The sequence below is a fragment of the Gavialis gangeticus genome, unplaced genomic scaffold, assembly GCF_001723915.1.
Source record: "Gavialis gangeticus isolate Ggan-Ray unplaced genomic scaffold, GavGan_comp1, whole genome shotgun sequence".
NCBI lineage: Eukaryota > Metazoa > Chordata > Crocodylia > Gavialidae > Gavialis > Gavialis gangeticus.
The window spans coordinates 194,901,618-194,925,600 of record NW_017728992.1 but is presented as its reverse complement, the minus strand read 5'-3'; the positions used below and the strand labels follow the sequence as shown (position 1 = coordinate 194,925,600).

The following is a 23,983-nucleotide window of genomic DNA, read 5'->3' as shown; positions in this document are numbered from 1 at the left end:
CCCCCCCCCCCCCCGCCACACGCTCCCATCCAGCACAGCGCCCAAGTTTCATGCTCTTGCCTGCCACATGTCCCACCCCACATACAGCCCCTGCCACCTCATGCCTCTCCAGGCACAACCACCACCACCACCAGCACAGCCCCGCTTGCCATACCCCCTGCACACAGTCCCTGCCACAACACCCCCTCTGCGCATATCCCCCACCCGCCCCATGCCCCCCAGCACAACCCATGCCCATGACACCCACACCCTGTACAGCCCCTGCCTGCCACATGCCCCCCAGCACAGGCCCTGCCTGCCACACGTCCCTCCTCCTCCACTCCTCACCCACCCCTGTGCACTGTTCCTGGGCCCTCGGGACACTCCTGGCCGTAGCGGGCAGAGCCCCCCAGCAGCGCACAGCTCCAGCAAATCCTGGGGGCTGTAGAGACCTGGCCTGGCCCAGTCTGCTGGCGCACACCTTCAGGTCAGACCAGGCTGACTGCACCAGCACATGGAGCTCGTGGAACTGCAGGCAGGAGCCATGTGCAGCCGCTGGGGGCTGTGCCTCAGCCAGGAGCACCCTGAGGGCCTGCCTGTTGCTGCTGTCTCCCTGCAGGGGCTGTGCACCATGGGGTGGGCACAGTGCACCTCGTGGTGCACCATGCACCCCATGGTGGAGGGCTGTGCACCATGGGGTGTGGCAGGGGGACCTACACCCACCCACAACCTTCCCATGCCCACCCCCTCTTCTGCAGGCAGAAGCTCCCCTTCCCACTCACCAGCTACACCCTGGAGAATTAAATAATATTACGCAATTATGCGCAGTTACACATTTTACATGCAAAATTACATGGGTGCATAATTGCATAATTTCCCAGGGTGTAATTAAAATATTGGTCAGGACTTAGTCATGGAGGTATTTGGAAGGGCCATCAGCTGAGTCCCTCTAGCTCCGTCATCTGTAGCTCTATCATTATTTACTGCCTTGGGCAGACAAGTGAGCTAAATCACCCCAAGTTTGACCCTGCTGTGAAGCACCCTTGAAGTTGGAATGTTGTTGCTACATTTGTAGCACTACAGGCTTCTGCACACAGAGCAGTCAGAGCAGCTGACAGGAATGATAAATGGCTTGGAAGGCAAGTCGTAAGAGGAGAGGTTGAAGGAAATAGGCAGGTTGCAGAAAAGGCACAGCCCAGGCAGGGGACTTTGATTATGGTGTGTGAGTCCTTCTGCTTGGGCTTAAACTTGGAGGTTCCTGGGTAAAGGGCTTGCCCCTCTGCTCAGGGTTGGACTATTCATCATATTTGGGTGCTGAAAAGAATTTGAACCTGTGGTCAGATTGGTGTGGATCATGGGGTTTTTTGCCTTTCTGAATAGCCAAGGTGCGGTCCACTTCCTTAGATCTCTGAAGCATATTTTAACAAACCTTTGCAGCAGCAAGGCATTGGCTGCTGTGGTCTTCCTGCTTTATCTGTGGCAGATTGGAGGGTTGTCTTGTGATTGTGTCAAAGTGTACTGTGTAGTTGTGCTTGTAGGCTAGACAGTGGGTTTGTATAGGATGGCTTGGATAGGGATGACTGCCTCATGCAGGCGGTGGACTAGATGACTTCTGGAGAGTCCTTCCAGCCCTAATTCTTTGATTCTGTGATTATACTGTCGTAGGATGTAGATAATTCATGGGACTTTCAAAGAGCTCTAGAATTTGAGACTATGCTAAGCAAACTTCAGGGGAATATTAAAAATATAATTCTGTGCAATAATAGGAACCGTTTGGGCCAGCACTGCGTACATTCTGATTTTTTTTCAGTGATTGATCATTAAGTGGACTCATATTGAGAGGTCTCTGTGGATAATTCTTCGAAAAGAAGAGCACAAAATAGATTTGTGAGGTTTATTGCATTATTTTCTTTTTGATGTGTCATCTTCATTTACGTTTTTGCCCATGGGGACTTAATTATAAAGCGTAGAATGTTCTTCTGCATCCAGTACTGACCGGCATAAGAACTGATTTGGACAAGCTTGTGGTGTGGGGGTGGAAATCATCAGGATCTTTGAGAAAACGGAGGAAACTTAAAGGGTTTGTCATAGTGTTGATTTTTTTTCTTTCTTTTTTAAACAGCTAATTTTAGAAGTCCTAATTTCTGCATAACCATCTCTCAGTGGTATTGCTTGGTTTGTTTGGTTGGGTTTTTTTCATTCTGTAAAGTACAGAGGAGCAGAACTATCATTTACTGTTAACAGTCTCTCCAGGAACAGTCAGTCTCACTGACTGTGTAGGTAAACAATTACTACTTCATGTGTTACTGCCAAGTATGCGAAAGAAAAAAAGAGAGAAGATGTAATACTATATTTGCCATAGAAATCTTAAGCGTTACTTCTGGTTGTAATGAGCCCAACACTGTGTGGCAGGCAGCCAGAGAGGGTGTAGACAAAGCATGCAAAGATTTTTGGCTGTGTGTCTGTAGCATTATTCGGTAGCACACAATGGGAAGGATAAGTCAGACAGGATTCTTCTTAGTGTCATAGGAAAGTAGGACTGGAAGAGACTTCCTGAGGCTATCTTGTCTAGCCTGCTCAAGGCAGGATCACCCGTGACTAAACCATCCCAGCCAAGTGTCTGTCTAACCTGCTTTTGAAAATTTTCAGAGATGGAAATGCCACAATTTTGTTCCAATTTCTGTCTCTTAGTCAGAAAGCTCCTTCTAATCTCCAGTTTCTTCTGCTGAAGCTTGAGGCTGTTGCTCCTAGCTCTGTCCCTATGGCCACAGAGAAAAGCCCATCTTCATCGCCTCTAATTGCCCTTAAGTTATTTGAAGACTGTTATCAAATCAAATTCTCAAGACTAAATAACCCCAGTTCTTTCAGCCTTTCCTCATAAGTATTGCTTCCCAGGCCCTTAATCATTTTTGTTGCTCTCTGTTGAACTCTCTCCAGTACGTCTACATCTTTCTTGACGCACGGGGCCTAAAACTGAATACAGGCTGACTCCAGGTGGGGCCATATCAGTGCTGAGGATAGTAGAAGAATCACTTCCCTTGATTTGCAAGTAACACTCCTGCTAATACAACACAGTGTACTGTTGGCTTTTCTTTTGCAACAAGAGCACAATGTTGCCTCATATTCAACTTACAATCTACTGTAACCCCCAGGTCCTTCCCTGCAGTACTGTAACGTAGCCAGTCATTCCCCGGTCTGTATTTGTACGTGCAAGTATTCTGTCCCAAGTGCAGGGCTTTGCACCTGTCCTTGTTGAATCTCATTGCATTCATTGTGGACCATTTTTCCAGTTTATCCAGATCATTCTGGATCCTAACCCTGCTCTCCAAAGTATCTGCAGCTCCACCCAACGTGGTGTCATCCACAAATTTGCTAAGCATGCATGCAAGTCCATCGTGCAAATCATTAATGAAGACACTAAATGATACTGGACCCAGGGCAGACCCCACTTAATTCCTTCTCCCAGCTAGACTCCACTTGATTCCTTGATTGGCTGTTCATTGAACACAATGATCCAGCCAGTTATATACCCATGTTGCAGGCCTTTCACCAACTCTGCATTTCTTAGCTTATGAATGAGAATGTTGTGGGAGATCAGTGTCAAAGGTCTTGGTGAAGTCAGAGTACATCACATCCCTTGCTCTCTTCCCATCCACAAAGCCTGTCACCTAAATGTAGAAGGAAGGGAAGTTAGTCAGGCATGGTTTGTTCTTGGTGAGTCCATGCTGGGAGTTCACGCTCTTGAGAGATCGCCTGTTCTGGAAACAAAGAGGGAAAGGGAGCAGGAACAAGTGACCACAGGAATCTAGTGCGTTCAGAACTTTCACATTGTGATTAATTTAAGCTAAAGTCCATACGATCCTTCCTATTCCAGGATATAATGCTGTCTAGCATTTGTCACCCAGCCACATGAAAGTGTTTGGGAATCTCTGTCAATCCAACTTCATCCACGTAGGGATCCACATTGATGCATCACATGCAAATGGCACTAAAGAGTTAGATGATTTAGTATCTTACCTGTTTGTGTTTTTAAGTAAGTGTAACATTTATTGAAAGGGTGTATATAACAAATCTCTTAAAATACTAGTCAGACAGGAAGAGTCAGACCCTTTTCACTTGGTGTTTGTTTTGCTTGATTTCTTCATGGATGGCATGCTTAATAATCTCTAACAGGTGATGACTTTATTATAGAAGAACAATAGAAGCCTAATGGAAAAAAAGAAATGTAGCATTAACTTTTTCAAACCCTGAATTTAATTATCCTATAGTAATATGAGTTGTATCCCAAGCAGTACTCTGTGTGGTAGCATATTCCCATCAAAACATTATACAGATGCAAGGAAAAATGGTTCTTTTTTTGATGGCATGATCATTTGTTTAACTCCCAGTTGCTACAGTTGTCTCAGCTGGTGTGCATTAAAAGACTGGGGCTGGATGTACAGTGAGAAAATATTGATGGCTGCCAGATTTGCTGTTTCTTCTTGGTAGATCATTTCTACATATTGGCAAAGCCACCTTCCCTTGATTTGGGTTGCATAGGCTTCTACAACACTGGTAGTCTGTAACATGTCGAGGTCCCAAGGGTGGCTGTGATGCCCCCGATGGCTCTGCAACTGCCTTGCTCTGACCCTAGGGTGCCTTCTTGTCTCACCTGCCACATCTTGATGGTAATGTAAATAAATGGAGAGGCTGCCCACAGACCTTTGCTAGGCCTCAGTACCGCTGATCCCCTGTCGCAAGCTGGGCTTCTACAGTCACAGGCCCTTGGCTGGGCTGCTACAGTCAACTGCCCGGCTGAGCATCCAAGCCTTAAGGGTTAATTGCATGGCTCCGAAACCTCCCGTTTTATACGCCCCATGCCTCGCAGGTGTTACTGCTGTTGTCCATCTGTTGTCTCTCTTGTGGCAGCCAGGGAGAGACTACCCGGCTAGCACCAGCCTGGAATGTATATGTTCCCCAGGCCCTGCCTGCATCTGGTCTACTGACCACCTGTAGCTGCCTGCTAATTATCCATTAGCCAGTTCCCTGGCAACCTGCAGCTGTGGTACCCTGCCTGGCCTGTAGAGCTGCCTGGCCGGGCTGCTTTTCCTCTTAAAGGAACAGAAAGCCCCGGGCTCTGTTACATAGTCAAAGGCTGTTTGTTGAAGATCATCTACGCAGGTTCTTACTTTTGTTCTATTTACAAGGCAACCTTCAAGGTTTTGTTTGTCTGATGCTTAAAGTGCTGAGGTACATAATGAAAAAATGATGCATTTTCTGAGGAGTCAAAACAGCAAGTTGGCTGAGTGGCTCAAACCCGATTTCACCTCAGAGATACCCATGTGCAGTCCAATTCCTTTCTGCTCAAGTCTTTGAAAGACCATCAGTTGACAAGCTTTTGTAATGTGCCTTCATGTTGGCCTTAATACAAAGTCACTCAACGGAACTGGTAGGAGGTGGCCCTGCTTACCTTGCGTTAACGGTCTTTCAGCACCTTGAACAGGATAGAATAGGATTTTGTTTAGGCATGAGAGGCACGCTAGAGGCAAAAAAGGGTTTAGGCCACTGTTTTTGTCCCCTCCCTTTGGATGTAGTAAAATGACTACTCTCCAGCTGTGGTGCATGGTTTCTGTGTGCGTGCACACCCTCTTCTCCACCCCTCCTCCCCAAATTCTCTGTGAAGCCATTTATTTTCCATATGTTCAAAGTCACCCTACTTAGTTATCTTCTTCTTTTGTGTCTTTTAAGAGTTTTACATTTACTTGTTAATCTTAAATTTTCAAATAGGAGGACCAGTGGCTTAAAATAAATATTAAAAAAGCTTTAGATAATCATCTTAGCTCTTAGTATGTCTTTAGTCTGTTGGACCAAGCAGTGGAAATTCAGGTTTCTCTTGAATGAACTCAGTTCAGACTAAAAGTTTAGAGTTTATTTTAGCTTCAGTGATTCTCAGATGTCTTAATTAAAGTCTTAGGAACTGCAGTGACTGCTTTATTGCTTTGCATTTTTTCCCTTCAACTCCTATTTTGCAGCTTTCCCTTTGTTTTGTTCATGTACAGCTGCAAAGAACAGGTGGAAAGAGAAATAACAGTAGATATGCAAAATTTTAAGTAGAATAATTTAAAAGACTATTCTTTCTTCCTTTCTTTCCACAATGTCCTTTATTTGCACAATGAGAATTTCAGATTTTGGAAATATATCTGGCTCAGACATTTAAAATTAGTAAACCATTCCACTGTAAATCGTAATTTAAGGTTTTTCCACATGACTATTCTTTTCTTTTTCTTTCCTTTCTCAGACCATCAGTTACACTTCTCATTCCTGTTTTATTGTATTTAACACAACTCAAAGTACTGTGTGCTTTAATGTTGCAATCGCAAGGATCCTGAATGCCCTTCCAGCCTTTCTCCAATCCTATTGTGCTGAAGGAAGTACCACCTGTTTTAATTGTGTTCCTCCTTTTCATAAATTGAGCTTGTCCATACATGCACACTGATCTTTAACTCTCAAGAACCTTTCTTGCCTGGTGACAAGCACAGTAAAAAGAGGATTTCTTGAATTTAATTCTTCTCCAGACATCCCTGCTCTTCTGTCCAGAGTCCTTTCTGGAATTGAGTGTGTAGTATTACCCTGTCACGTGTTCTTCCCCTCTGAGCATTATGATGAGGATTCACTTGCTCTTACTCCAGTCTTCTGAGAAAAGGAATCAATAAACTATTTGTCCCCAGAAAACACTAAATGTAGAATTATTTGGGCTATAAAACTGGACCTTACAGAGAAGCTACAAACTTCTCTGTTTCAGTGTATGTAACCATTAGGGGGGTGGACAGCTAGGAAGAAAGTAGTCTCTGGGGAGAGGTACCAAATAGGGCTGTGTGAAGCTTCAGCCACTGATTTGATTTGGCGGCTGAATTTCCGAATCTGAAGCGAATCAGGAGACCCTTTAATTTCTCCAAATTGAAGCGGAACCCTCCAAATCAATTCAGAGAGACTCAGAAAGAATTGATGATTCGGACGTAGACACAGCTTTATATGTTTTTTCTACACACCTTAAGGTACCAGGCAGCTCGTCAATGCTGAGATGCTGGGGCGGATGGAGCATCTCACGGGAGCACGGGGGTGGTCCCCAGTGCGCTCAGCAGTGGACCCAGAAGTGAACCAGAAGCACTTCCAGTCCACTTCTGGGTCTGCAAGTGAGCGTGTGAGGGACCCCCCCCCCGGCTTGGCAACTGGTGTCCCCTAGGTCTGGGGGGCACCTGGGGTCCCCCCATGGCTGGTCACCGAGCCAGAGGGGCACGGGGGTCCTCCACTTGCTTGGTACTGGATCCAGAAGTGGACCAGAAGTACTTCCAATCCACTTCTGGGTTTGCCGCCAAGCACGCAGGTGGCCCCCCACCCCCCCATGCTCCTGTGGGATGCTCCATCAGCCCCACTATTGCAGCGTTCACGAGGTGAGCCTGGTACCTCAAGGTGTGTAGAAAAACATTTAAAGCTGTATCTATGGCTGAATCAGCATCAAATCACAAAAAGGAAGCTTTTAAGAAGTGGAAACTTGGACAAAAAACTAGGGAAGAATATAAAAGCATTGCTCAGGCGTGCAAGGATGAAATCAGGAATGCCAAAGCAAGGGATTTGAAGCTTTTCTACAAGTATGTTGGCAGCAAAAGGAGGATCACGGAAAGTGTGGGTTTCTTAGTGAGTGGGGGAGGCAACCTTGTGACAGAGGATGCAGGAAAGGTGGAAGTGCTCAATGCCTTTTTGCCTTAGTCTTCACAGGCAAGGTCAGCTCCCAGACTACTACACTGGGCAGCACAGTTTGTGGGGGGAGGTGACCAGCCCTCAGTGGTGAAAGGACCAGGTTAGAAACTACCTAGAAAAGCTGCATGTGTGCAAGTCCATGGGGTTGGATGGGATGCACCCAAAGGTGCTAAGGAAGTTGGCTGTTGTGACTGCAGAGCCATTGGCCATCAACTTTGAAAACTCATGGCAAGCAGGAGAGGTCCTGGATTATTAGAAAAGGGCAAACATAGTGCCCATATTTAAGAAAAGGAAAAAGGAGGATCCAGAGAACTACAGACAGTCAGCCTCACCTCAGTCCCTGGAAAAATCATGGAGCAGATCCTAAGGGAATCCATTTCTAAGCACCTGGAGGAGAAAAAGGTGATTAGGAACAGTCAGCATGTATTCACCGGGGCAAGTCAAGTATGACTAACCTGGTTGCCTTCTGTGATGAGATGACTGGTTCTGTGGATGTGGGGAGAGCAGTGATGTGGTGTACCTTGATTTTTAGCAAGGCTTTTGATACGGTCTCCCACGACATTCTGGCAGGCAAGCTAAGAAAGTACAGGCTGGAAGAATGGACTGTAAGGTGGATAGAAAAGTGGCTGAAGCATCTGGTTTAGAGAGTAGTAATCCGTGGTTCAATGTTTAGTTGGCAGCTGGCATCAAGTGGAGTGCCCCAGGGGTCGATCCAATGTTCAATGTCTTCATCAATGACCTGGAAGATGGCATAGAGTGCACCCTCAGCAAGTCTGCAGATGACACCAATACACTGGAGAATAGGGCTAGGATTCAAAGCTACCTAGACAAATTGGAGGATTGGGCCAAAAGGACTCTCATGAAGCTCAAAAAGGACAAGTGCAAAGTCCTGGACTTAAGATGGAGGACTCCCATGCACCAGTACAGGCTGGGGGCTGACTTGCTGGGCAGCTGCTCTGCAGAAAAGGTCCTGGGGGTTACAGCTGAATAAGCTGAATATAAGCCAGCAGTGTGCCCTTGCTGCCAAGAAGATCTAACAGCATCCTGGGCTGCGTTGGCAGATGTGTTGCCAGTAAGTCATGGGAAGTGATTATTCCCTTCTATTTAGCACTGGTGATGCCACATCTGGAGTACTGTGTTCAGTTTTACACCCCCTACCCCCCCGCCCCTACAGAAAGGATGTGGACAAATTGGAGAGAACCTAGCCGAGGGTGACCAAAATGGTTTGGGGGCTGGGGGACGTGACTTATGAGGAAAGACTGAGGGAACTGGGCTTTATTTAGTTTAGAGAAGAGAAGACTGAGAGGGGATTTAATAGCAGCCTTCAACTACCTGAAGTTGGGGTTTGAAAGGGGATGGTGCTAGTTTGGTTTTGGTGGTGATGGATGACGGAACAAGGAGCAATCGTCTCAAGTTGCAGCAAAGGAAGTTTAGGTTAGATATTTGGAAGAATTTTCTCAGTAGGAGAGTGGTAAAACACTAAAACAGGTTGCCCAGAGAGGTGGTGGAAGCTCCATGCTTGGAGGTTTTCAAAACCCAGCTAGACAAAGCTTTGTCTGGGATGATCTAATTGGGGATAGTCCTGTTTTGAGCAGAGGGTTGGACTAGATGACCTCCAGAGGTCCCTTCCAACCCTAAGTTTCTGTGATTCTGTGACTTTTCTCTTGAAACATCCGGAGTAGAGGAAAGAAAAAAATCTAAACCATAGACATTTTTTCAGGTAGGAGCAGAGATGTGTTGGTTGGAGGTAGGTGCCGCCTTTATCACTACTCCTACTTATACTCCTATTTTCATTCATTTATGGAAGTTTGCTCCACCTGCCTAACTTTTTTTTATATATAAAAGGTGTTCCAGCATTAAGCTTTGTGAAAGACTTTTCCTTTTAACATTTGCAGATATGACTAAGGAAAAAATACTTAAATCATAGAATAGCAGGGTTGGAAGGGAGCTCAGAAGGTCATCTAGTCCAGCTACCTGCTCACGGTATGATTGTTCTTGGATCAACCATCCCAGTCAAGTGTCTTTCTAACCTGCTCTTAAAAACTTCCCAAAATTGAATTTCTGCAACCTCTCTGGGTAGCCTGTTCCAATGCTTAACCCCCCTCATAGTCAGAAAGTTCTTCCTGGTATCTAACTTAGATTTCCCTTGCTGCCACTTATGACCATTTCTCCTTGACCTGCCCCCTGTAACGATAGAATAATGGTTCTCAGCCTCATTAAACTCAAGGCACCCCTCATAAAAATGCCATCTTTTTGTTTTCCTTTGTTTTTTTTACTATAGAAAAATAATAGAGCAGTATTTCTGTTGTAGAGAACCCAGAAAGATTGCAACAAGTTGGAATGTTTTTAATAGCATGGGTTCCTATTTGAAATTTCTGGGTTTATCTTGTGCCTCATGTTTGCATACTTAACAGTGCTAACATTGCATGGCACTCCATGGCACCATTGAAGGGATCCCAGGACCCCCCAGGATGCTGTGATACCCTTGGTGATAATCACTGTCATAGAGAATTGTCTATGTCCATCCTACATACGAGTACCCTTCTGATTATTGGAAGATGGTTGACAAATCCCCTTTCAGTCTCCTTTTCCAAATTAAGTAATCCTAGTTCTTGTATTCTGTCCCCATTTCCAAATGACCTGGGAGGTTTAAATTTATCTCATTTCCAACCAAATTTCTTTTGGGTAGGTTTAGTAACAGTTAAGAATTAGGAAAATAATTATAAAATAATTGTTCAGTGTGTTAGAAAAACAATAGTCTTTTTGGAAAGAAACACTTTGAAGCCACCTTTGTTTGTCTGAATGCTTTTGAAAGACATACTTAAAGAATATCTTTGAACATAATACAATTTAAATGTGATTTTTATGAGGTCTCAGAACATGCAAAATAAAATAACTTTTTGAGAGAGTATGCTTACTGATAAAAAATAACATACAGCAGTCTGAAAGAGTGCCCACATTTTAATTTTAGTGAATTTATAGTAATTTGACTATAAGATTTACTGGTATTGATAACAAATATTTCTTTTATTGCATTGCAGGTTGCAAAAATACTAGTAAATGTCACTTTTTGAAGAAGAAAAGTCTTAATGTAAAACAATTACTGCTTCAAGGCTTGAAGCTTTTCGAAATTTATTTTGCTCTTTTCACTTTCAGAGCTGTACAGACATTAACCAATCCCTCATGGTAACCCCATTAAATTACATTATAGCTTCTTTTTAACTCTCCTTTTTAGAGCTGCTTGTAGTGAAGAGAAAAAGGGGAAGACCAAAAGGGTCAACTAAAAAGTACTGTGCAGATGAAGAACTGGCAGAAAACAATAATATTCCAAATGAGGAAGCTCAGCCAGGGCCAGAGGAAGGAACAGAGCTGGGTGAAGTTTTACCGGGCAGTCTGGAATGCAAGAAATGCAACCGGAAGTTCTCAAATACACGTCAACTGAGAAAACACATCTGCATCATTGTTTTAAATGAAGGCGAGGATGAAGGGGACCCAGGTAAGAAAATGTCTAACCAGTGTATTCTGTGTACATTCTTTTTTTCCATTTTGACTACAGCCATGCATTGTGTCTCTGTTTAATTCTTTCATTTTTGAGTATGAACATGTATCATGTCTAAGTGGCATACTATTTCTAAATTTTGTTGTTCACTTAAGCATATGTCTACTTAAAATAATAGCTTGATAATCCCTTCAGTTTACTTTACACTTATTGGGTTACCTACTGGTGGTGACAAAATCAGGAATTCCCAACCTGGTCTGTGGACCTCTTGAGGAGGAGGTACTTGGAAAGCTGGCTTGTCATGTTGACTTTGGCCCAAAAAGGAGACAGGAGAAGATAGGAAAGAGAAATTGTAAGCAAAAGATTTTGAAGAATTAACTTTAAAAAAAACAAAACACTTAATGTACCATAGGCATTTTAAATCCACTTGACTATCACACTTTTGCAGACAAAATTGCTGCAAGGATGATTGCTTAGACTATTGCAAATGGAAAAGGTGGTAAACTGCACAGTTGTAAACTTGAGGAAAATACTGTGACATTTCTAAATGGTGGCCCAATCAGGAAACCATCTGAGAACTTCTGGTCTAAAGTTAATCAGGTTGTTATACAAGTAGAAAATCTGATCTGGGTTGTTTTCAGTCTTTATTTGGCTCTAAACACCTACAGAGAAGAAGGATGGCCCTGTAGTTAAGGTGCTGACCTCGGGCTTCGGAGATCCGGGTCCATAAACTTCAAATGTGTTGCAACTCATTGAGTCTCTTGATGCGTCTTGTCTGAAATGGGGACAACAGAACTTTTGTATTATGGCTTTTGAAGTATGAATACATTGAATATTGTTTATTTTTTCATGGACCACAATAGCTGAGGCTGTAAAAATAACTAAAATGTATAGATACTTAAAACTGATTTGTTCTACTTGTGTTTGCGAGTGCCTTTTTCTTAAGGGATACCTTAAAATATCTCCATATGGTTTCCAGAATAACGCTGTGTTTTTATTTAAGTACTACCTCTAGAACTGGTTCACTTGGGTGTTGTTGAGTACAGGATTTACAGTGCTGCATAGAATGCCAAATTCGGCACTTTCGCTTTACAATGGTCCATGTGGAAAACTTCTTGTGCTCAGAATTTTGCTTTAAGAGTCAGTTTGGATGGATTCAGAATCCCAACAGAATGAAGTCTGAAATATTAAGCTTCACTTGGTTTTGCACAAAGAGGGTGAATTTCATTCAGGTATGATGCTGTGCCTTATATTGGCTCAAGTTTGCATATTTGATCTGAGTTTTGTACTTGTAAGGGAAAAAAAAATCATACTGAATTTTAAATTTTGGTACAACCATTTTGCATGGCTCAGAGTTTGCTTTGACTTTTATGTCCTTTTAATTTTGTTAAGCAATAACATTTTCCATGTGGTTTTCCAGTGGAGCGTGTGTTCTCTGTCTGTCCTCACACTGTCATCTAAAATGCCAAATAAAAATTAGACAGCCAAACAGGAATGAGTCTGTTGGATTTACTTGACTGAGAAAGATTAGGGAAGAAAAAGCTTAAATGTGCTCACAGGACATGAAAGCTGTCACTTGGTAAATCATTTTATTTTTGTATCTTAAATAGTGGTAGGATCTTTAAAATGTATAGCAGTGACCTCCTGTCCAATTGGTTTAATCTGTGACATTAGATGCGTTAAGGCTTTTTGCTTTTTGTATGTGCTAGGTACACTAATAACACTTGTGATATGCCAGCAAAATTGTCTTTAGTCAGGGGCTTTTTAAAATACAACCACAGAGATCAGACGGACAGTCCAAATTAACTGCCCTTGACCTTCTACCTCATTAGAGCCACTGGAACATAGCTGGAGTCTAGCACATTGGTAGGCTTTTCAAAGTAAAATGCCATAAGTTTTTCCTTATAAAAGAAATGAGCTTGTTTTATTTGCAGGTACATTTTAAAATTTATCTTCTTTTATTTGTCGTCTTTTATCTTATTTCTTGCTCAAAAGAAATAGTTTTTAGGTACTTCATAATGAGGGCTACATCACTTTGGCATCTAACGTGATTTGGGTCAGTCTAGCCCCAAAACAGTTCTCTGGCGACTATCCTGTGGAGGTTTTTTGAACCTCCAAGTAGTTTACCACATTGTTGGTTTCTCCCTATTGTAAAGGAATAACTCCTCCTTGGAAGCACCTAGTTAACTCTGAGACGAGCCTCTTGTAGATACTGCAGCTATCTTCTCAAGAGGAGAGTCTGATCCCCCTGGTGTTGGATTGCTACATGAATTGCCTCACAAGGTATACTCAAATATCTAAATGTGGAAAAAGTGCATACTCTTGAAGTGAGTGGACCAAAACTGGACGCGGTACTCCAGATGTGGCCTCTTCACCAGCTGTGAACAGAGTGGGAGGATCACTTCTCTTGATTTGCAAATGATGCTACTATTAATAAAGCTCAGTATGCTACTGACCTTTTTTTTTACAGGCACACACTGTTGGCTCACATTCAGCTTGCAGGATCATAGAAAAGTAGGTCTTGAAGGGACCACATGAGGTCATCTAGCCCAGCCACCTGCTCAAGACAGGATCATCCCTGACTAAACCATCCCAGCCAAATGTCTGTCTAACCTGCTTTTGAAAAATTTCCAGGGATGAAGATATAGTTATTCTGCATAGTCTGTTTCAATGCTTGACCATCCTTATGGTCCGAAAGTTCCTTCTAATGCCCAACCTAAATTTCCCCTGCTGTACCTTGAGGCCATTATTCTTAATCATGTTCTTTATAGCTATAGAGAACACATCTACACATGCGCTTTAATGCGCGGTAGCCTATTTTATTGTGCATTAACGTGTCATGTAAAAAATGTGCTATTATTTTAATGCTCAGTAAAATAGGCTACTGCTCATTAAGTATCACTTAAAAAATGTGTGCTTTCAATACCGTGCGTTAGGGCAGCCTAATGTGCATTTATTTAGTACCTGACATTGGAGGTATTAAATTTAATACACATTAGGAAATGTGCATTAATGCACATGTAGACATGCCCAGAGAAAAGCCAATTTCCATCTCCTGTAATTGCCTTTCAGGTACTTGAAGACTGGTATCAAATCCCTCCCTACTCAGTCTTCTTTTTCTCTGGACTCAATAAACCTATTTCTTTCAGTCTTTCCTCATCAGTCCTGTTTTCCAGGCCTCTAATCATTTTTGTTGTTCCCTGCTGAACTCTTTCCAATCTGTTCACTTTCTTCTTGAAGTGAAGGGCCCAAAACTGGACACAGTAGTCCAAGGAAGGGCACAACCAGTGCTGAATAGAATGGAAGAATCGCATCCCTGGGTTTGCTAGAGAGTTACAAATGCTGCTAGCTTGCGTTTTTGTATGTGGCTTGTTTTTGTTTGTTTTGGTTTTTTCTGCATAACAGGAGTACATTATTGGCTCATTCAGTTTGGGAACTGCTGTAATCCCCAGGTCCTTCTCTGCAGTACGGCATCCTATCCAGTCAGTCCCCAGTCTGTGTTTGTTCATGCAGTTATTCCATTCCAAGTGCAGGAAATCACACTTCTTACTGCTTAATCTCATCTGGTTCATTGTGCAGTAGGTTATTCTGGATCCTAGACCTACCCTCCAGAATGTCTGCAACTTCACTCATCTTAGTATCATCCACAGACTTGCTCAGTGTGCACTCAGTCTATCATTGTAATAATTAATGAAGATGTTAAACAATATTGGACCCAGGACAGACCCCTGGGGGACCCCACTCGACACTTCCTTCCAGTTAGACATCGAGTCATTGATAACTACTTACTGAATATGATGATCCAACCAGTTGCATATCACTTTTACAGCACTTTCTTCTAGTCTTTACTGCCTTAGCTTATCAATAAAAATGTTGTAGGAGACGATGTTAAAAACCCTGCTAAAGTCAAGATAAAGTCAAGCTTTGCTAGAGGCAAGTCCACTATTCTGACCTGATCCACAGAGTCTGTCATCTTATCATAGAAGGAAATCAAGTTGGTCAAGCACAATTTGCTCTTGATGAATTGGTAACTGTCCCTGATCACTTGTTCTTGTCTAACTGGTTTAAGATAGATTCCTTGAAGACCTACTTAATGATCTTTCCAGGTAGCTAGGTCAGACTGACTGGTCTGTAATTTCCCAGGTCCTCCCCCTTCCCTTTCTAAAAGTTGGGCACTGTATTAGCCCTTTATCAGTCATCCAGGTATTCTTACCCAACCTCCACATATCTTCAAAGAGGATTACTTGTGGCTCTGAAATCACCTATCAACTTCTTCAGTATCCTAGAGTGCACCCCATCTGTGGCCCTGCCAAGCTGGATGCATATAGCTTCTCTAAGTAATCCCCAACTTTTTCTACTGCTCTAGGCTGCTTGTTTCCTTTCCTATCTTTGCTGTCAACTGCTAACTTTATGAAGACTGCAGTAAAAAGACATTATGGACAGTATTGTTCATAACCAGTTCCTTCTGCATTTAGTGAGGGACTTAGACTTAACATTTTATTTGGTTTTCCTCTTAGCTCTGACATGCTTGTAGAATCTCCTACTGCCTTCTGTGTCTGTTGCCAGTCACATCTCAAATTGTGCCTTGGCCTTCCTGATTTTTCTCCCTGCATGCCTGTGCTTTTTTGCCCATGAATATCTCTGGATTGCATTTTTTTCCTGGTTTTATTATAGCTTTTCCAATGTGAGTGATATTTAATCGTATTTCTGAATCTCTCTAGGACCTTCCAGATTGATTTTCTGCCCTGCTTGGTGTTTTCATCTCCTTGCAAAGTTTATCATTGTATGGATGTCTGATTGCATTCATAAGTGAAAACATACTTGATTGTCATGTTCTCTTTTGAAACAAACACATGCCACTATGAAATAACTTCATATTCTAATATGCATGCATTAGGATAGTGCATATGTTCAGTGTGATTTCATTTGTTCATGCAATCAGTTCACTTTTATTTGTCAGTTCAGAATATTATTTTATATTTAAAAGCCCAAAGCACCATGAATGTAAGAAAGAAAATGCTAGCAACACTAGCTGAGAACTTCTCCATACAAGCCAGGAAATTCAAAGTTATGGTTTCCACAGCAACCGTATCTCTGCCACAATGTGTCATATCTTATTAAGGCTTAAATTAAAAAGCATATTCAGTAATGCAGAAAAGCCTTACATACATTCAGGAGTGCCAAATTAGGATTGCTGTGGCAACCACGTCTTTGAATTTCTTTACTTCTGTATATGGAATGGGATGACACTATTGATCTTTTAGTTACTGTTTCAGCTATGCATTTTCTCTGGAAATAAGACCATGATTATAACGTGTCTTTACTAGTTAAAAGAATGGTAAAGCTAATGTGTACTTCTTGAGAACGATTTCTGGGTTGAAATTGGGTAGTCAAAACATTTGTTATGTGCTGATTGAAGAAAAATTAGTTTGGTTAAGGTACAACTTGGGATTTTTGGTAAAATTACAGATATTTAAAATTACAGTGTGGTGAACATTGAGGGAGAAATGGGAAAAGAATAAATAAGAGTAAAGAAACAAAATGAAAAGGAAAATGGCAGTTACATTTCTAGACATTAAAACATTTCAAGCTGTGGAGTACTCTGTCAACAGTGTGGCTAAGTATATACAGTCAAAAAGCCCAAAGCTGAATCAATTCAGTCTTTGCAGGTTATTCTAAAATGCACGATTAAATTGAAACAGAAGTGCACAGACATTTACCTTTGATTCAGGAAATGCGGCCACACACCTGCAGCGGCTCAGGCCAGAAGCCAGGGGGTGCTAGAGCACAACTCTCTAGCTGTGTGTTTTGCTTCTTCCTGCTACCCCTGAGGTTTCTGGGATTTGCAGTTCAGAATTAAAGCAGCAGGACTCAGCAGGGTAGCTCATCATGTCCTCTTCCTGTGTCCAGGTGCCTCTGGGATTTGTAGTCCATAGTTGCAGCCAGCAGTAAGTTTGAGTGGGGGAAGGGATGTTAAGCACCCCCGCCCTCCCTGGCCCCAGACCCTAGGCAGGGTTTGCCGTGGTGGGGGTGCTCTCTCTGTCCCCCCTCCCCCTGTATACTGGGCTGCATCCCCAGCCGGGCTTGCTTTCCCCACCCACTTGTCAGCCAGCCCTCACTGCTCCAGCTATGGAACGGGGGTGAGGCCATTCCTGCTCTCTGAAGCAGACAGCACAGCCCAGCCCAGGGCTAGAAAGCATGCTGGGATGCTGGGGAACTGTGATTTTAACATGAACCAGGAAGGGATTTGGACCAGAAATTTTATAACCTGGTTTGACCCCAATCAGTTAAGTCTGATGCTACATTCAACCAGATTTATCTTAAACCAGTTTCAGCCATTTTGAAATGGGTTTTTGTGCACTGAGCTTCTGTTCTATGACAGGTTTAAACCAGTTTCTGATCACTTAAACTGGTTTATTTGTAACTTCTGTCCCTAGCCTACCAGACGCCCTATCATGTGGGACAAAAGCCTGTAAAATTGTACCAGAAACAATTCTGTGTATTGTCCCCAGGGAAAGGAGAGCATAGGTCCCTGCAGTTCCTAAGCCAGGTGCACCTCCTTTGTGGATGTCCTGTCCTTGTTTGGCATGACACCAAGGAGCAGATTTGGTGACATTATCTGGATGGCGAAGCTCCATCTCCAGTGTGTAGCAATTGCCTTGTTTTTTTTTTTTTAAGGCCAATTGATTTTAAGAATGACAGACAAGGCCTGATTATTTAGTTTCCTGTGGACATTTAACCTTTATGCCCACAAGCCACACATTTACATGTATGTGTGCCTTGAATAGCAAGTCTTGTTTATGCAAGATAATTGTCTGGACTTCACCAAAAATAATTGCTCTGTATGCACACTTATCATAAACTAGCCTGATTTTTTGCCTTAGCTTAGGTCAGTTAGAAATCTATTTTAAGCTAAACTGAAATAAGGACCTGTTAAACCAAAATAAGTGCATCAGGTAAGTAAATTAGTTTAAAACGGAGTTGAGGTGAGATTGATAAAACTGTCTTAAAAGCTTTCAAGTGATTTAGGATCCAAAGTCACCTTGGAAAATGGGACTTATGTTCATGAGTTTTGATTTCATTTTTGTCCATGTCTACTAATAGACAATTCTCACTCAAGTGGATTCTTTATGCAAGGAATGTACTGTTATTTTTTTTGCACAAGAAATAACAGCATTCATACATTTTGCATGGCTAGTTTAGAAAAATTGCAAGTCAGTTTTATAAAAGGATTTTTTTCTCTCTTGAATCAGTCCAACACTAGCATTTTACAGAGACTGAGTAGAATAAAGATTTTTTTCCTTCAAACTCAAACGAATAGCAGTCCAAAAACACGCCAATTAAGAGCTAGTAGCTATGCTTTGACGATGTGTCAGGCTGCACCCCCAATTAGAGACTTAAAACGGAAGATTGGGATGAATGAAACATCTAGTCTGAAATAACCCTGGAAATACTGATTCACATGAAGTTGCCAGTAGCTGTCCTCATCATCACAGATGTGAACAAACCATAAATGTGGGAGAAAGATCCAGCATTGCATTACATTACTTGTACGAGTACAACAGGGATTTAAAATGCTTATTGCTGGATAGGGAAGGTCAGTTTATTAGTCTGTTGAATGGAAGTGCCAGCTGTTCGAACAGGCTGCTGTACGTGCTTTAGCAAGGGAGAGATGAAGTCAGGCAATTCATCTGATTCTAAAAAAACCTGTTTATGATCAAGCACTCTTTGTATTCAGAGAAACTTTGTTGCAGTCTAACTGGAATCCATTTCATTTTCTCTGAAATCACCTTAAAAACATGAAGGGTGCTTCATTTGCAACACACCAAGAGTAATAGGAGGTGAAGTGCCCTATTGGTAGAAAACAAAACGTTAATGCCAAATATATAAAATTTAAATGGTGAAAGCAGAGTAATTTACTCTAGTGAGAGTGCTGAATTATTGCTAAGGGGCAGGATCTCCTTGGCTAATGTTGAGACCTCTCTTTTACAAATTGTTTTTTGCTCTCAATGCAAATAGTATCCATTTTGGATTCGGATTTTGTATATGTAGATGGGGGAAACAGGTGCCAGTTGTTTCCAGTTTTCTTCCTCATATGTCTTTTACCAAGTCTTTTTCTGAGACTACTGCACCCCCTTTTTTTTAACATCATCCTAATTTTACAGAGGATCCGACATAACCTGCATTTGATATAACAGGTGCATTTTTCTCAACTCATCTTCCCCTTGTTTGAACTGAAAGAGATGAGACTTACTGCAGTTATAATTACTGCATTTTTCCAATTAAAAACCTTATTTAACAGGTTCATTGCTGCTTAACATTTGTTCATCTTTGTCTTCCCATATACTGATTGGAGCTTTATTGAGTGTTTTGGTAAGGTAAATTCCTAGCAGTTTCTGGTCACTGGCTGATTTAAATCCATTAGCTTTGTCTCAGAGATTTGCCCCACCTGCTTGTGAATTTTCTTCTTGTTAGAGGACTCTATTTTTTCACTCAGCCATTTGAGTTAGCTTTCCCCAACAAATTTACCTCTGAGTCACAGCGCAGGGAAGAAAGAAGCAGAATTGCTTCTCTTTCCCTTGGATTCCTCCTGCTACCATGCTGCCCCAGCCCGGGATGCGACAGATGCAGCAGCCAGAGGAGGGAGGGGGAGCCCAGCTGCTGCTGTTGCAGCTGGAGCAATGAGGGTATGATGGCCAGGCAGGAGCCTGGGGGCCACAATTTAACCCCTTACAGGCTGCATGTGACCCAGAGGAGGTCAGCTGGACAGCCCTTGGCTAGTCCATTGGGACAGGTGGTGCCTAGACCTTTTCTTGCACTCTCTGCACAGGCTGCCTGGGAGATTTGAAGGGAGAAGTCAAATGATCAGCTCCTGAAGATGCAAGAGGCCATACAGGAGGGTGAGCATAGGGGACTCTTACTTCCCTTTGTGCGATCTTGTCAGGCGGCTGGATCATGATTTGGCCCTTTGACAGTAGTGCTTGTATGCAGCACAGCAGTGGCAGCATTAGAAATGCTGTGTTTCTTTTGGTGTTTTTGCAGCTACATTTTACGTAAAAACCTGCTGTCAACTTAAGCTTTTTCTCTTGTTTTCCAAGATGACAAACCAAATCAGGTGGAATCATGATTTTGGAATTGTTGATGCAAAGGATCTAACAAGACAACATTCATTTCTTAAACTGTATTCACTCGTGGATTTAGAAGTATTGTCAGAGATGTGATTTACAAGTGGGTATGAAATGGTCCAGAAGAAAAAATAAAGTTATGTGGGACTAACTCAGAATGATCCTTCCTGCTGCATGCTTCCCTTTTTGGGTGTGTGCATTGCACCCACTTTCTGATATAACTCATAGCACACTTTACATCATCGATCAGTATGGCTTGTCTCTTTAGAGGTAGGTAGAAAACTGAGGAGTTTTCATTTGCAGATTAAAATTAGATCCACAATGCCTAGCTTTCTGCAATGAAATACTGTACATGACTTTACTACATCTAAGTCCTGTGAACACATGCTTTCTCATTGCTTTGGGTATCTCAGAATGATTTTTGCTAAACTCAGAGCTTTGGACAACTGTTTCAAATTTGGAATCAAATATCCATAGAATTCAAGCTACAGGGATCAGATGATGACCTTGGGTGATGCCCTGAATGTCACAGACCATTACATATCAGTTATCCTTGTATTGTGCCCAGTACTCCGAGTATTTCTGGTGGTTTGAACAAAGGACTGACAGAATACTTGGGGTTTGTTTCTATCTCTGGTATAGGTTCACTGCATGACTCCAAGATATATACTTTACCTCTCTGTAAAGTAAGATTTATCTATACAATTTATGTCTTTGGGTCCAAAAATTAATTTGCAGTGGCTGGACACAACTGAAGTAAATTAAAAGAATCATAGTGTAGCTGTAACTTGGGCACTTGAAACCTGTGGGAAGTCTTTCAGGTTTTTTAGGAGTTTTGTGAACAACTGTAGGAAAAGCAGGATAATTGCTCCTATTCAGCGGAGCCTTGTAATCAACTCATGTCTTTTCAGTTCTGCTTCTGTTGCTCAGCAGTAATGTAGCCACAGTGAAATGTCATGGGGTAGTTTTAATGGGCTGATTAAATTTCTCTCTCTCTATAAAGATTTCTTTTTATCCAGGGGCCAGTTGTGCAAAAGGGTCTACGCAATTGCACTAAGTAATAACACTGGGACTCCACCTTAGCGTAAGAAAGGTTGTGGAAAATCACAATTTTATAAAATTATTTGAGAAGAAAGGGATCACTTTAAGTCAATCACCCCTCAATTATGTAAATGAATATGAACTCTTTAGAAATCTTGATGTTAGAAATATTAGGTTACAATTTACGCTTCTAAATTAAAATTTCAGGTATTCTAAAGAGTTAAAGGGATGTAATAATATTTCCAGGTCTTAGTGCCTATTAGGAAAGAAGAATGTATGAAACTGTTAATGCCTATAGGGGAAGGGGAACAGGTGAAGTCACTGGTAGTTGGGGAGAACAGGTTTGTGAGTGATATTTAAAATATCAGTGGGTGATGGGAAAAAAGGTACAGGTATAGTTAAAAACAACAGGGGCAGGACTTGGTTTGGAAGAGTCTGGAGGGTGGGCAGGACTTTTGATGACGTAATTCTGTACAAAGATGCTTAATTTACTATATTTTTCTGTTTTTACAGTGCTGAAGTCACTAGGTGGTTGAATTTCATTTTAACTGTTGTAAAAGTGAAAGATTTTGGACCACTACTGCACACACTTGCTTAGAATATAGTCATTAACAGGCGTCTGTATACGGATTTCTGTCTTTTCCTTCTTCTCCTTTAACTTCAGGTATATGTGGACTGAAAGAGTCTAGGCAAAGAATTCTCCCAATGCAAAGTGTAATCATTGTCAAGATTTAATTGCTTATTTCAAAGTGAAGAAAGCTATTTTTTTCAAATCTGCTAGAGTCATAGAATTTAAAGCCAGAATGGGACCATTGTGAACATATAGTATGACTGCCGGTTGCATAAAACAGGTGATGGAACAATGATTTAGTAATTTCTCTGCAAAGCCCAATAACTTGTGGTTGATCCTAGCATATATCTTTTCAGAAAGACATAAAATGTTGAGTTATAGACTTCATGGAATGAACTCCTTTCCATCCTGTCCCTTGGTAAATTGTCCCGGTGATTGATTGCCATTAATGCTCAGTGTGTTGTTTCAAGTTTGAAGTTGTTTACCTTCAAATTTCATCGAGTTTATGGGTAAAAGGAACCATTAGATCATCTTATCTGACCTCCTGTATATCACAGAACATTAAATGTCATCCAGATAACCCTCTGTTGAGCCCAGTAACTTTAGACAAAAGCACTTCAGTCCTCAAGAGACTAAGTTGTGTGCCACAGGCAAAAGACAAGGGAGATGACATGCCACAATTTTTTGGTGGCTCGGCAATAGCAGGGAACTGATTAGATGAAATATCCCCAAATAGCTCTAACACATAATCCTCACTCATGCTGCAAGGGACGATGCCCTGTGCTCAAATGAATACTGGCCCATGGTCAACGGACAAGCAATCTATAAATCTACAGGTCTGTGATTATTCAGCTCAGTCCCTTCCCAACACACAGAGGCCATTGAATTTCTTTTAAGGGTCGCACTGAAGCATGTTTTTAAGAAAGGTAGCTTATTATGAAGACTCCAAGCAATGGTAAGTCCTACCCTGGAAAACTTCCAGCATTTCCCTCTCTGCCAGAAAATTGCATTTTTGATAAATTGAGTCTGGAAATAAGAAAATACTATGTCTGGTAGTTGAAGTTATGTCTTTGTCTACAAGATTGAGATGCCTTTCCCGCCCCCATCCCCTATTATCAGATAGCTTTTCCATGTGCAAGGACGCATGTTCACCTACTTAGTAATCCTATTCACCTTATCAAAAAAAAAAGGTTAGAAAGTTAAACTCCTCCCATCTCAGATCATAAGGGTCATATTCTAGACTCTCTCCTTTGAACGGTTCACCTTTCTCTAATCTCTCTCCTTAAAGTGTCGGCACCAGACCTGGACACAATATTCTACTGACAATCTTACCAATGTTATGTACGGAGGCAAAGCCACTTCCCCACTTCAGGCTGATGTATCTCTCTTTTTTCATACGTCCAAGGATTGTGTTAGTCCTTTTTGTCACAGCATTGTGTTGAAAGCTCACCCTGGGGGTTCTCCACCTTGATCCTTAACTCCTCTGAATCACTGTTTTCCAAGTCTCCTATCTGCCTTCTTGGTTAGTAGATGTGGTATCTTGTGTTTGGCAACCCCACCAGTCTTTTTTTCATCATCCTCAAACTTCATGAGCACAGACTTGACATAATCACGTAATCATCTCCAGTATTAAATGATGTTGGATCAAGAGCAAGGGTTTATATTACAGGTTGCCTGCTGGTAAGTCATCAAGTCCAGCTCCTTTCTAAGTCCCTTCATTGACATTTGCCAGTTAACAGCTACGTAGTAAGGTCTGTCAGTGAGCCAGTTTTTAATTCATATGATGTATCTTGGGTATTTCCCTATAATGCAGTTATTTTTATTAGTTTCATGTTGTAGTAGGTCAAATGCCAGTGAAAACTGTTTCATTGCAGTTGCCTTCATCTATCTGACTTATAATCTTGTCAGAAAACAGCCAGCTTATTTGAGAAGGAACTACCTGCTGTGAAATCATGTTGGCCAGTCTTAAATATGTTTCTGGCTTCTAGTTCTTTGTTGATAGAGTCCTGAAATTACAATTATTTACTTATG

The 23,983-nt window shown here is 41.9% G+C and overlaps 1 protein-coding gene across 2 annotated transcripts in view; it reads left to right on the top strand.

Annotated features, from left to right (window-relative positions):
- ZFAT (zinc finger and AT-hook domain containing) overlaps positions 1–23,983 on the top strand; it is a 206,797-nt gene that overhangs the window by 51,275 nt on the left and 131,539 nt on the right. The window contains exon 3 of one of the 2 annotated variants that reach the window (XM_019528196.1): positions 10,964–11,212. In XM_019528196.1, coding sequence (XP_019383741.1) covers positions 10,964–11,212 — 249 coding nt within the window. Of the gene's footprint in view, positions 1–10,951; positions 11,213–23,983 lie in introns of both variants that reach the window. The other variant, XM_019528195.1, reaches the window with a different exon arrangement.